The sequence below is a fragment of the Megalobrama amblycephala genome, linkage group LG2 (assembly GCF_018812025.1).
Source record: "Megalobrama amblycephala isolate DHTTF-2021 linkage group LG2, ASM1881202v1, whole genome shotgun sequence".
Classification (NCBI taxonomy): Eukaryota; Metazoa; Chordata; class Actinopteri; order Cypriniformes; family Xenocyprididae; genus Megalobrama; species Megalobrama amblycephala.
In genome coordinates, this window is record NC_063045.1 from 48,776,857 (window position 1) to 48,789,670 (window position 12,814).

Genomic DNA, 12,814 nt, shown 5'->3' on the forward strand with positions numbered 1-12,814 from the left:
TGCCATCACAGGAATAAATCACATTTTAAAATATATTCAAATAGAACAGTTATTTTAAATTACAATAATATTTCACAATATTACTAACATTTGAATGTAGTTTATATCTCACAATTTGACTTTATACCTCACAATTGCAACTTTATTTATGTCTCATAATCTGCCTTTATCTCAAAATTGTAAATCATTTATATCTCACAATATGTCTTTGTTTCTTATTTTAACGATCTCAAAATTACCTGTTTGTATCATAAAACATTTCTATAAAGGGCAAAAGCAATTTAAAGAGTTGGTTCAAACTAAATACAATGACACCACAGACGTGTGTACCTACTGAAATGAAAGACAAATGTAAATGTTCCTCTGACCTCAGTGAGCCGTGAAGCTTAACTGAGCAAACTGGGTTTCACAATCCAGAAAATGAAATCAAACAGTGTGTTTGGACAGAACATAGATCAGGACTTCATTATCCCATGTCTGAACCAAATCTCACAAGGCACGCACAATAAAAAGACAGGGAGACCTAGCCACGGTGTCTCGATTGGTGTGTGTGGCTTTGTATGAGAAATGAGTGTGTATGAAAGAGAAAGAACGCTTTGACGTGTATTTTCATCTCCACGCAACTAAAAATGTTTGTTCAGCTGTTTAATGCATTATTGTTCTTGGCTCTGATTAAAATGAGATCGTTCAAGCCATAATTCTGTGCATACACCAACTAAAAGCCATTCAATTACGTGATAGTACAACATTGTTATGCTCTGCAGGGTGCTTTTCACATCTGTTTGCTGGTGTTATTACAGCAGGCATTGGAAAATTCATTGAAAATTGACTGGAGAAACTTAAATGATCCTTTATTGTTTGGGTCTCCATTTATATAATCTAATTACTCCCCATTTTCTACAATAGAAGCCCTCCTGAGGCATGCAACTTAATACTGGGTGAGATATCCCAGTCTTTGGATTAAAGGACCATTTGAAATTTTAAACTGGAATTCAATGAGAAGATCTGTGACAATTTAAACCAAATCCATCAGCACATGGCAGCTATGCAGGGTTTTTACCTCTGGTCAGATTGATTGATGCATTAAGATGCTATGTAACAGAATATTTTCTATGTGTTTAATACATATCAGACAACTGGCATAGTATTGTTTACATCATATTTTACCAGAGTCTGCCATCTGAATTGAATGTGTTGAAATAAAAAGGGTATATATTGCAAAATAATGAGCTATTGATCTGTCCCCATGAAATGGCATTCTGACTGTAGTGCTATTCAGAAACTAGTGACTGTTATGAACCAGATCTTTTTAGTCAATCAAAAAAATACAGTGTAGTCTGATTCACGAACAAAAGACTCTTGTGAACCGTTTGTTTTTTATGTAATGAAAAACATACAGCGCAACCAATGCAGTCTGATTCATTAACAAATGGCTCTTCTGAACCGTTTTTTTTTTAGAATAATACACACACCCACATATATATACACTACTTTTAATGTTTTTGAAAGTAGTCTCTTACTCCTCACACCTGCATTTATTTGATCAAAAATACAGAAAAAAAGTAATATTGTGAAATATTATTACAACATAAAATAATGGTTTTCTATTTTAATATTCTTTAAAATATAAATTTTTCATCAGCCATTACTCCAGTCTTTTGTGTCACATAATCCTTCAGAAATCATTCTAATATGCTGATTTGATACTCAGTTATTACCAAAGTTGGAAACAGTTGTGTTGCTTAATATTTTTTTGGAAACTGTGATACTTTTGTCAGTATTCATTGATGAATAAATAGTCAAAAAGAACAGCATTTATTCAAAATAGAAATATTTTTTTAACAATATAAATCTTTACTATCACTTTTTATTAATTTAACACATATTAATTTCTTCCAAAAAAGAAAGAAAGAAAGAAAAAAATACTGACCCCCAAACTTTTGAACAGTAGTGTATATTGTTACAAAAGATTTAATTTAAATAAATGCTGCTCTTTTTAAACTTTTTATTCATCAAAGAATCAAGTATCACGTTATAAAAAATATTAAGCAACGCAACTTTGGTAATAAATCAGCATATTAGAATGATTTCTGAAGGATCATGATTCATGTGACACTGAAGACTGGATTTAATGATGCTGACAATTCAGCTTTGCATCACAGACATAAATTTTATTCTAAAGTATATTATAATAGAAAACCATCATTTTAAATTGTAATAATATTTTACAATATTACAGTTTTTTTCTGTTTCTGTTTTCTTTTTGATTAAATATATATATATATATATATATATATATATATATATATATATATATATATACGCAACCAGAGTAGTCTGATTTATGAACAAATGACTCTTGTGAACTGGTTCTTTTAGTGAATCAAAAACATACAGTTCAACCACTGTAGTCTGATTCATGAACAAATGACTCTAATGAACTGGTTCTTTTTAGAGAATCAAAAACCATACAGCATAAACAAATTACTCTTTTATGAACCGGCTCTTTTTAGAGAATCAAGAACATACAGCACAACCAGTGTAGTCCGATTCACAAACAAATGACTCTTATGAACCAATTCTTTTTAGCAAATCAAAAACATAGGCAGCATCCGAAATCTTATATTTCCCAACTAGCCTATTTAGTAGGTGAAAAACAGTATGTGACAAAAGAACACATACTCTCATAAATGATTAGGCAAAAAGTACCTGGATGACCTCTTCCGGCAAGATTCTTATGTCTGAATACAATGCACACTTTACTATCTCATGAGGCCACAGAAGAGGATTTGTGAATGGCAGTGAAGCAACACAACTGAAGCTGATAGGTCACATGATAATGGCAACATGGTGAATGTTGTACGTCCAGATTACATTCATACTACACACACTCATAATGCAATATAGAACATACTTTTTTTAGTGGTTGTGAAGTATTTAATTATTCAAAATAACACCGACTGTTACGTAACAGTTGGGATCATTAATATGTATGACCCCAATATTTGCATATATGCCAGCCCATGTTCAAGGCATTAGACAAGGAAAGGCAGTATTAACGTCTGGATCTGTGCACAGACAAGGTAAACCAGCAAGAACAACAGCGAAAAATGGCAGATGGAGCATTAATAACTGACATGATCCATGATGGCATGATATTTTTAGTGATATTTGTAAATTTTCTTTCTAAATGTTTCATTAGCATGTTGCTAATGTACTGTTAAATGTGGTTAAAGTTACCATTGTTTCTTACTGTATTCACGGAGACAAGAGCCGTTGCTATTTTCATTTTTAAACATGTGCAGTGTGTATAATGCATAAACACAACTTCATTCTTTATAAATCTCTCCAACAGTGTAGACAAAGTCCCTTTATAGTCTTTGGTGTAGCATTAGCCGTTAGCCACAGAGCATATAGCCTCAAACTCATACAGAATCAAACGTAAACATCAAAATAAATACTTTACTCACATAATTCGAAGCATGCATACAGCATGCATGATGAACACCTTGTAAAGATCCATTTGAGGGTTATATTAGCTGTGTGAACTTTGTAATAGTCGAGAGCTCGTGTGGCAGGGAGCACGCGATTTAAAGGGGCGGCGCTGCCAAAATCAGTGTATAGTTAATGATGCCCCAAAATAGGCAGTTAAAAAAATTAATTAAAAAAAATCTATGGGGTATTTTGAGCTGAAACTTCACAGACACATTCAGGAGACACCTTAGACTTATATTACATCTTGTGAAAAAGCATTCTTGGGCACCTTTAATTACAGCATGAACTGATGGCAAATTCCATTCCATTGAATTCAAGAGGCAGTATGAATTGCATCATATTAAACTTAAAAGTGGTAAAATATTTTAAGTGGTAAAATAAAAACAACTCTTCAGAAAGAAGGTGAAATATCAGAAAGCACTACATTCTTGGAAACCATTCCACCCACAGACAACAACAAAAACAGTCATGAAAATAAAAGATTCAAGAAGTGCCCTAGAATCTAGATCACAGGGTGCATTAATAGCAGCTGTTGAGACACGAGTATGAAACACAACAGTAGAACGTAAAGCTCTTATAGAGCAATAACCACATGTGTGATAAACACCATCCCCCAGGACCTCACAGAAGCAGCTGCTTTACGGATACAATACAACATTAATATTCATATGCAGGCATGGGAACACTTCATAATGTGAAACCAAGTTATAAACAATATTAAATCCTTTTTATTTAAAATTATTATAAATATAAGCCTGTCTTCTGATAGCTGTGCCAAATATTTCATTGAGCCCAGTCAGAGCTGCATAACATGTTGTTGAGATTAATAAAAAAGTGGCCTAATCTACGTGCAACCACCCTGTAAAGTATTTATGAGCTGTATAACAAAATATATGCTATATGACATTATAAACTAAGTGGTATTTTCTTCCTTTTCGTACAAGAAATAGGAAGTGACCTCGGGCGAATGAAAATGTGTGTTTTTGTCTAGTGGGTAAACATTTCCATGTAAATTATGGTAATTGCTACTTTCTCACAAATATTGTATAGCAGTTCTCCTTTTGCAGATGCTGATTAATTTAATCAAAAATAAAATGCTCTTTCTTCGGAGGACAATTTCTCACAGCAAACCAAACAACAGACATATTTGCCTTGCAAATCCTATAAATCCTTATGAAGGAGATTCAAATTCTTTCGACATTGATTAAACACTGTATTTATAATAGTGTCCTGGACAAAATCTAATTTTCAATAGAGCATCTGCATTAGACGTAATCTGAAAGCATAGTATATGGGCCTGTAAATAGGCGTTTAGTGACAGAACTGACTTTCTAAACAGCCTTATTTCATACTGGAGAAACAATAACTAATGAAGTCCCTAGAGAGCTTGACCAACAGAAGAGATATTTCAAGAACAAAATGCGTAGCAACAACTGATATGTGTGTGCACCTGCCTTGTGTAACGTGGAACAATGTCGCCATCTACTGGGGAAACTAATGCACCCATCAATTGCCAGTGATTCTTACTAGATTTTTTGCTTTCAAAGGGACATTATTTAATTAATCTGTGTTGATGAATAAAGCAAATCAAATGAAATAAGTTATAATAAGTTATTGGATAATAAAATATATATATATATAAAAAAAAAAAAAAATTAAAAACGCTTGAAAAGTACATAATATCAAGATGTAAACTGAAATCATTTCCCCCCTCACATTTTAATAACTATTGTTTTTATTTATGAACATGCAGTTAAATGACAGTTTGTGTTTAAAAAAAAAAAATGAAAACAAGCAGCTTTGACAGGGCCTGTATTTTGAAGATTGATAAAAGTTTCAACAGGAAGTCACTTTATTGCCGTCAAAACCAAAGAGTTTAAACAACTTCGTACTTTTCATTTGTCGGTTAATAGGTATCTTTTTAATCGTATTTTTAAATGGATCTGCCCTGTCCAGAGTGGGTTCGGCATGTCGAGCAGAAATGGACGGAAATGAGATCTGAGAGCTTCAGCCTTCTGACAGATATAGATGCGATATTCAACCACGGGCTGTCATTAATAGGGTCAGTGTATGTTGCACTGTGGAGCTGATTATAAATTCGCTTAAATTATGTTAGATAATAGGGTAAATACTAACCTGCCTTTGTAGGTTATTGCTGCTCTATTTTTATTTCAGACATTCGAATTATATTGTTAACAATTTACAAATGTAAATATCAGCTGTATGTTTCAGTATACAAATAAATATTCTACATAACGTTACCTTTTGTCATCTGTCCATATTTCAGCCCAGAAGATCTTGACACTTTCTCCAGAATCTCTGAGAAGTACTCTGTGAAAAAGTCTCCTGAGAGGGCATCTGAGTTTAGACAGCAAGGTAACCTCAGCTTCAAAGTGAAGGATTACACAGCCGCAGCTCTCTATTACTCCAAGGTAAGGAAAAGAGGCGATCATTTAGACCTGCTTCGTATAGTAACGGTATACTTCAATAAATGTAATGTGTGTGTGTGTGTGTGTGTGTGTGTGTGTGATTTTTTTTTTTTTTTTTTTTTTTAAGTTTATTTACTTTGTGTTTGGTTTTTTAAAGTGGTACATTTTTGCTATAACATTATATTTGATATACAGTATATAATTTTTTTAACATTTGGTAAACTGCATATTATCAGTAAGGAATTGTATTATTTATTTTTAAAAGTGTGAGTTAGTTATGTTGATTTTCATTGCAGTAGCAAACAGATCAGTACATGGACAAGGCATCAAATATGTAGGCCTGTTATACAGTGGATACGGAAAGTATTCAGACCCCCTTAAATTTTTCACTCTTTGTTATATTGCAGCCATTTGCTAAAATCATTTAAGTTTTTTTTTTTTTTCCCCTCATTAATGTACACATAGCACCCCATATTGACAGAAAAACACAGAATTGTTGACATTTTTGCAGATTTATTAAAAAAGAAAAACTGAAATATAACATGGTCCTAAGTATTCAGACCCTTTGCTGTGACACTCATATATTTAACTCAGGTGCTGTCCATTTCTTCTGATCATCCTTGAGATGGTTCTCGGCAACTTCATTTGAGTCCAGCTGTGTTTGATTATACTGATTGGACTGATTAGGAAAGCCACACACCTGTCTATATAAGACCTTACAGCTCACAGTGCATGTCAGAGCAAATGAGAATCATGAGGTCAAAGGAACTGCCTGAAGAGCTCAGAGACAAAATTTTGGCAAGGCACAGATCTGGCCAAGGTTACAAAAAAATTTCTGCTGCACTTAAGGTTCCTAAGTGCATAGTGGCCTCCATAATCCTTAAATGGAAGACGTTCGGGACGACCAGAACCCTTCCTAGAGCTGGCCGTCCGGCCAAACTGAGCTATTGGGGGAGAAGAGCCTTGGTGAGAGAGGTAAAAAAGAACCCAAAGATCCCTGTGGCTGAGATCCAGAGATGCAGTCGGGAGATGGGAGAAAGTTGTAGAAAGTCAACCATCACTGCAGCCCTCCACCAGTCGGGGCTTTATGGCAGAGTGGCCCGATGGAAGCCTCTCCTCAGTGCAAGACACATGAAAGCCCGCATGGAGTTTGCTAAAAAAACACCTGAAGGACTCCTAGATGGTGAGAAATAAGATTCTCTGGTCTGATGAGACCAAGATAGAACTTTTTGGCCTTAATTCTAAGCGGTATGTGTGGAGAAAACCAGGCACTGCTCATCACCTGTCCAATACAGTCCCAACAGTGAAGCATGGTGGTGGCAGCATCATGCTGTGGGTGTGTTTTTCAGCTGCAGGGACAGGACGACTGGTTGCAATCGAGGGAAAAATGAATGCGGCCAAGTACAGGGATATCATGGACGAAAACCTTCTCCAGAGTGCTCAGGACCTCAGACTGGGCCGAAGGTTTACCTTCCAACAAGACAATGACCCTAAGCACACAGCTAAAATAACGAAGGAGTGGCTTCACAACAACTCCGTGACTGTTCTTGAATGGCCCAGCCAGAGCCCTGACTTAAACCCAATTGAGCATCTCTGGAGAGACCTAAAAATGGCTGTCCACCAACGTTTACCATCCAACCTGACAGAACTGGAGAGGATCTGCAAGGAGGAATGGCAGAGGATCCCCAAATCCAGGTGTGAAAAACTTGTTGCATCTTTCCCAAAAAGACTCATGGCTGTATTAGATGAAAAGGGTGCTTCTACTAAATACTGAGCAAAGGGTCTGAATACTTAGGACCATGTGATATTTCAGTTTTTCTTTTTTAATAAATCTGCAAAAAATGTCGACAATTCTGTGTTTTTCTGTCAATATGGGGTGCTGTGTGTACATTAATGAGGAAAAAAAATGAACTTAAATGATTTTAGCAACTGGCTGCAATATAACAAAGAGTGAAAAATGTAAGGGGGTCTGAATACTTTCCATACCCACTGTAAATGTGAAAGTGCTCATTCTGAAATCTAAATTGATGCTTCTTTGTAAGATATGTATAAGAAACATGGGGGAACAGAATCTGTTATTGTAGCTTATAAGTTGTTCATACTGTCCTGTATGAGGATGGAACTTAACCACCAGTATCAGGCTGATAAATATTAGAACCTCCTAGTATAAGAAACATGGGGCAACACAATCCAATGGTGAACAATCCATTTTTTAGAATCTATTAAAGGGTTAGTTCGACCAAAAATGTAATTACTGTCATTAATTACTCACCATCATGTCGTTCCAAACCCGTAAGACCTTCATTCACCAGACCTTCTGACCTCCCTAGACTGCAACGTTATTACCATTTTCAAGGTCCAGAAAGGTAGTAAAGTCATTGTTAAAATAGTCCATGTGACTACAGTGGTTCAATCATAATGTTATGAAGTGACAAGAATACTTTTTGTGTGCAAAACAAAACAAAAATAGCAACTTTATTCAACAATTTCTTCTCTTCCCTGTCAATCTCCTACGCTGTTGACATAGTAAACACAATGCAGCACTTCCAGGTTCTGTGTCAGAACGTGGCTCATTATTGAACGGAGGATTGGAACGACATGAGAGTAATTAAGTGAGTAATTAATGACAGAAATTTCATTTTTGGGTGAACTAACCCTTTAAGATGGAGGTACTAGGACATATTGTGAATAAAGTTAATCACTGTGATTCAGAAATCTTTTTATGATGGTTTGAGCTCAGTGATGTGTTGGATTTCAAATGGCAGGTTGTACTGAGAGCATGATATATTTTCATTCTCTCTGATGTTTCAGGGTGTTTGCCATGCTGACAAGAATACAGAAGAGCTATCCTTGTGCTATGCTAACCGTTCTGCAGCCCTCTTTTATCATGGCCTCTACAGAGTAAGTGTCTGTCTTATGCTTTTCGAAACATGATTGATTTTGTTTTGGAAGCATTCAAATAAGAACACGCCGAATTGTTTAGTGCAACAAAAATCTGTATGAGTTTAAGTGATTATTATTATTTTTTTTTTTTCCAGGAAAGTCTTGAGGATATTCAACATTCTTTTGAGGCTGGTTACCCAAGCCACCTGCAAGACAAACTGAGAACTAGAGAGGCCGCATGCCTGAATAAACTTAGAAAACCTGAAAAATCAAACACACCAACCACAAATCATCAAACACCCCCATGCCAGAAAAACAGAAACTCTACTACTTGTGTTTCACATGGTGTGTCTGTTTATTTCAGTCCAGAGAAAGCTCGCCACATATTAGCCACAGAAAACAAACCAGCTGGTGAGGTGGTGCTGGAGGACAAGGCTTTCTGTTATGTACTTATACCAAGTAACAAACTCAATACAAAGACCAAAAAGGAAGGCAAGGCCTTTGATACTGAAGACCGACACTGTCACCACTGCTTGAGCCAATCATTGAGCTTTGTGCCTTGTCCAAACTGTAGTTATGCTCAATACTGTGGAGAGAGCTGTCGAAAAGATGCTTGGGAGCGCTGGCACCAATGGGAGTGCCCAATTGGAGCAGATCTGTTGGCCATTGGGATTTTGGGACATCTTGCACTAAGAGTGGCCCTGAAAGCAGGACAAAATGAGGTCCAAAGGGTGAAGAAAAGCTCACAAGAAGACCATGTGACTTGTAGCTCTTATAAAAGTGATCCACCAGTCCAGTTGAGTCTTGGGGGTCACTGTAGAGAAGGTTCAGACCACACTGACTGTTATCATGGCAACTCGTACATGGGCATCTACAGCCTTTTACCACATGTTGCACAACACTCACCCGGCTCACGCTTCTTATTGGCGATCACCATGGCAACGCTTTATAGGAGGCTGCAAGGCGGACCCCCACCGGACATGTGGGTGTCTTGCAAGGATGAAGGAGTTAGTGGAATCTGGCAGCCTGAGATGAGCATGCTGGGAGCCACAGCTCTGAGACACATGATGCAGCTCAGGTGTAACGCTCAAGCAGTCACTGCTGTTAGGGTCAAAGGTTCGACAGAACTCTCATGCTTAAACACAAACTGCAAGTTAATACATTTGATTCATGCATTTTAAAGAGTGTTGATCATTTTTCTTACAGAAGAAAGTGGTATGGCTGTTCAATCCAGTAGTGAAATCCGAATTGCCACAGCAATTTTTCCTGTTCTCAGCCTGCTTAACCACTCCTGCAGTCCAAACACAAGCATCTCCTTTACTGGAGGCTTTCAGACTGACCCGCTCAGTCAGTTCGGTTGTTCTGAAGGTCACATTCACCATCCCGAGAGCTCTCACTGTGGTGTGACGGTCACTGTACGTGCTTCAAAAGATCTTACGGCAGGACAGGAGATTCTGCACTGTTATGGTAAAACCTGTTAATTCAGTTTTAGTTTGGTTGGTTTAATTATTTTTTTTTTAAATGTCCTAATTTTTTTTCACAGGCCCACACTGTAACAGAATGGAGGTGAAGGAGCGTCAGCGCCTCCTGCTGGAGCAGTACTTTTTCCACTGTAACTGTCAAGCCTGTCAAAGTGACCTATCAGAAGGAAGCCAGAACGCAAAAGAAAATGCATCACCAGGGCTGAAGTGTGTGAAATGTGAAAAACCTCTTCAGGTAAGCATTTGCAGAAAAGCACAACTGATCCTTTACATGGTTCACAGTGTGAATCTCAGTGCTTGAAATGGAGAAAAAATGCAAGGCATATGCAAATCATTATCACATTTGAAATTTCTACAATAGAAAAAATAAATAAATAAATACTTGGAGATATTGCTGGTACAACATGCATTTATTTACTAAATTAACCATTTGCCAAACAACTGATTTGATACTATTGTGTGTGTGTGTGTGCTTGTGCAGTCCTGGTATTCCCTACGTTATGGGGAACAAATGTCCCCACAACTATAGTAATATAGAAATTTTGACCTTGTGGGGATTTTTTTTTTTTTTGGTCTCCCTGAGCAAACAAGCTTATAAATGATACAGAATGATCTTTTCTGAAAATCTAAAATAGCAGTTTTCTGTGATGGATAGATTGAGGGGTTAGGTTAGTGTAGGGGGATAGAATGTACAATTTGTACAGTATAAAAACTATTACGTCTATGGAATGTCCCCATAGAACATGGAAACCCAACGTGTGTATGTGACAGTCACCCAGTTAAATGCATATGCTGTACGTTTCAGTCCCGCATGGATAGGTACATGTGCTCTTTGCCATCCTGTGGTCATCAGATCACCAGTGCCGATGTACAGAACAGACTTCAGGGTTTACAGTGTCTTTTGGATGAAGCCATTCATCTCATGGAGGATGACAGATTAGGTACTGCCTCAATATGAATCACGAACCGATTTGTATATGTGTTAGATATTCATAAATATACATAAAATATATCCATGTCTTACAGACAAAGCCCTAAAGATCCTAAAATCAGCCTCTTCTCAGGCAAACAGCATCTTAACCGAGACTCACCCTCTCCAAGGAGAGCTAGCAGATGCGACAGCTCGTGCGTATGCCACCACAGGTGAGAACAACAGCCTGAAATGTCACATGTGCCTTACACTCTCAGAAAAATTTGCAAAAATTGTAACTTTAGGGGTACAACAGCTTGTCACTAGGATAGTTCTTCTTACAGGGACATCTGAGTACCTTATTTACTTCTAAGTAGTAGTATTTTTAAGGGCAGGTTCACACAGAGTGCATTTTTGCACTTAAAAACACATGCTGGGCAAAAAAAAAAAAAAAACGAGATCCTTTTTTTTTTTTTAAAGTTTAACTTCTTTTAAGTTGAGCACCATGTTTTTGGAATGCTGTGTCATGCATGAGACGCTGCAAAAGATGTGCAGCGGTCAAACACGTCCATCTAGTACATGTTTACATAGGAAAAACGTGGAAAATTAGCACAGTTACATGCAAAACACAACTCTAAGGTACTAATATGTGCCTTGTAGGAGTGAATAAGGTACAAAGTGTCCAGTGTCAAGCTGTTGTACAATTTTCTTTCCTAAGATTGTAAGATATTTAAACATTGTATAGCAGTTCTACATTGCCTTTTAACTAATGAAGTAAGTAACATCTAAATTTATACAAGTGTAGAGTGTTGTATGATATTATAATTCTTTTACTGACAGGTAAATGGAGTCTGGCTGCATCCCATTTAGAGCGCAGCATTGTTGCGATTCAAGCCCAATTCGGAGAGGACAGCATTGAGCTGGGAAGACAGCTTTTTAAATCAGCACAGCTGCATTTTAATGCGTAAGAGCTGAACTTGTCAAACTCAATCCGATGAGACTTCTTGTACTTTTGTTTATGATCAAAAACAGTTCTTCTCCTCTTTGTTTTGACAGCGGAGACTGTGGTGCAGCTCTCTCTGTGATTCCCAGGGCCCATAGGCTCCTCTCTCTCCACTGTGACCCTTGCTGTGAAGAACTACAGGAACTACATGAAATGGAAAGCTGTCTACAAGGACTGCTGTGAAATAACGATTAAAACTGAATGATATTTTCAAACAACATGTGATGCTTTTGAAGCTTTTTTATATATGTGCAGTAGTATTAAAAGTCATGAATTAACATGCAATGTGCTACTTTATTGGAGTTCTTGGTGTCCCAGGTCAAAATAATATAATTCTCAGCTATTATTCCTTTCTTCTTTATAAAGAAAATGTAATATTTAATGAGAAAAAATAAATTTTATGTGTAAAATTGTATAATAATGTTTATTAAATATATTTTTAATATATTTAATACATTAAACATTTTAAATTATATTAAAATAACTAAAATGTACATATTTAAATGCAGAAAACTATAAATGTAAATATATACAATTAAATTGAAATATGGATTTGGCCCATTGAAAATGTTGGCAGGGAAAGTAGAAATCTGTATTCTGTCATTAATCTGCT

At 36.5% G+C, this 12,814-nt stretch overlaps 1 protein-coding gene across 1 annotated transcript; it reads left to right on the forward strand.

The window, feature by feature from the left end:
* The first annotated feature begins 5,321 nt into the window (after positions 1-5,321).
* Positions 5,322-12,486, forward strand: smyd4 (SET and MYND domain containing 4). The gene is made up of 10 exons (XM_048181591.1): positions 5,322-5,557; positions 5,783-5,927; positions 8,736-8,825; positions 8,963-9,923; positions 10,014-10,274; positions 10,351-10,523; positions 11,094-11,229; positions 11,315-11,431; positions 12,039-12,162; positions 12,255-12,486. The coding sequence occupies exons 1-10, from the start codon at positions 5,433-5,435 to the stop codon at positions 12,382-12,384; spliced, it is 2,262 nt and encodes a 753-aa protein (XP_048037548.1). The 5' UTR covers positions 5,322-5,432; the 3' UTR covers positions 12,385-12,486.
* Positions 12,487-12,814: the final 328 nt, after the last annotated feature.

Coding starts and splice junctions, on each gene's coding strand:
- smyd4 (XM_048181591.1), top strand. CDS start 5,433: ATGGATCTGCCCTGTCCAGAGTGGGTTCGGCATGTCGAGCAGAAATGG. Junction 5,558..5,782: donor CACGGGCTGTCATTAATAGG/GTCAGTGTATGT, acceptor TCCATATTTCAG/CCCAGAAGATCTTGACACTT. Junction 11,432..12,038: donor TCGTGCGTATGCCACCACAG/GTGAGAACAACA, acceptor TTTTACTGACAG/GTAAATGGAGTCTGGCTGCA.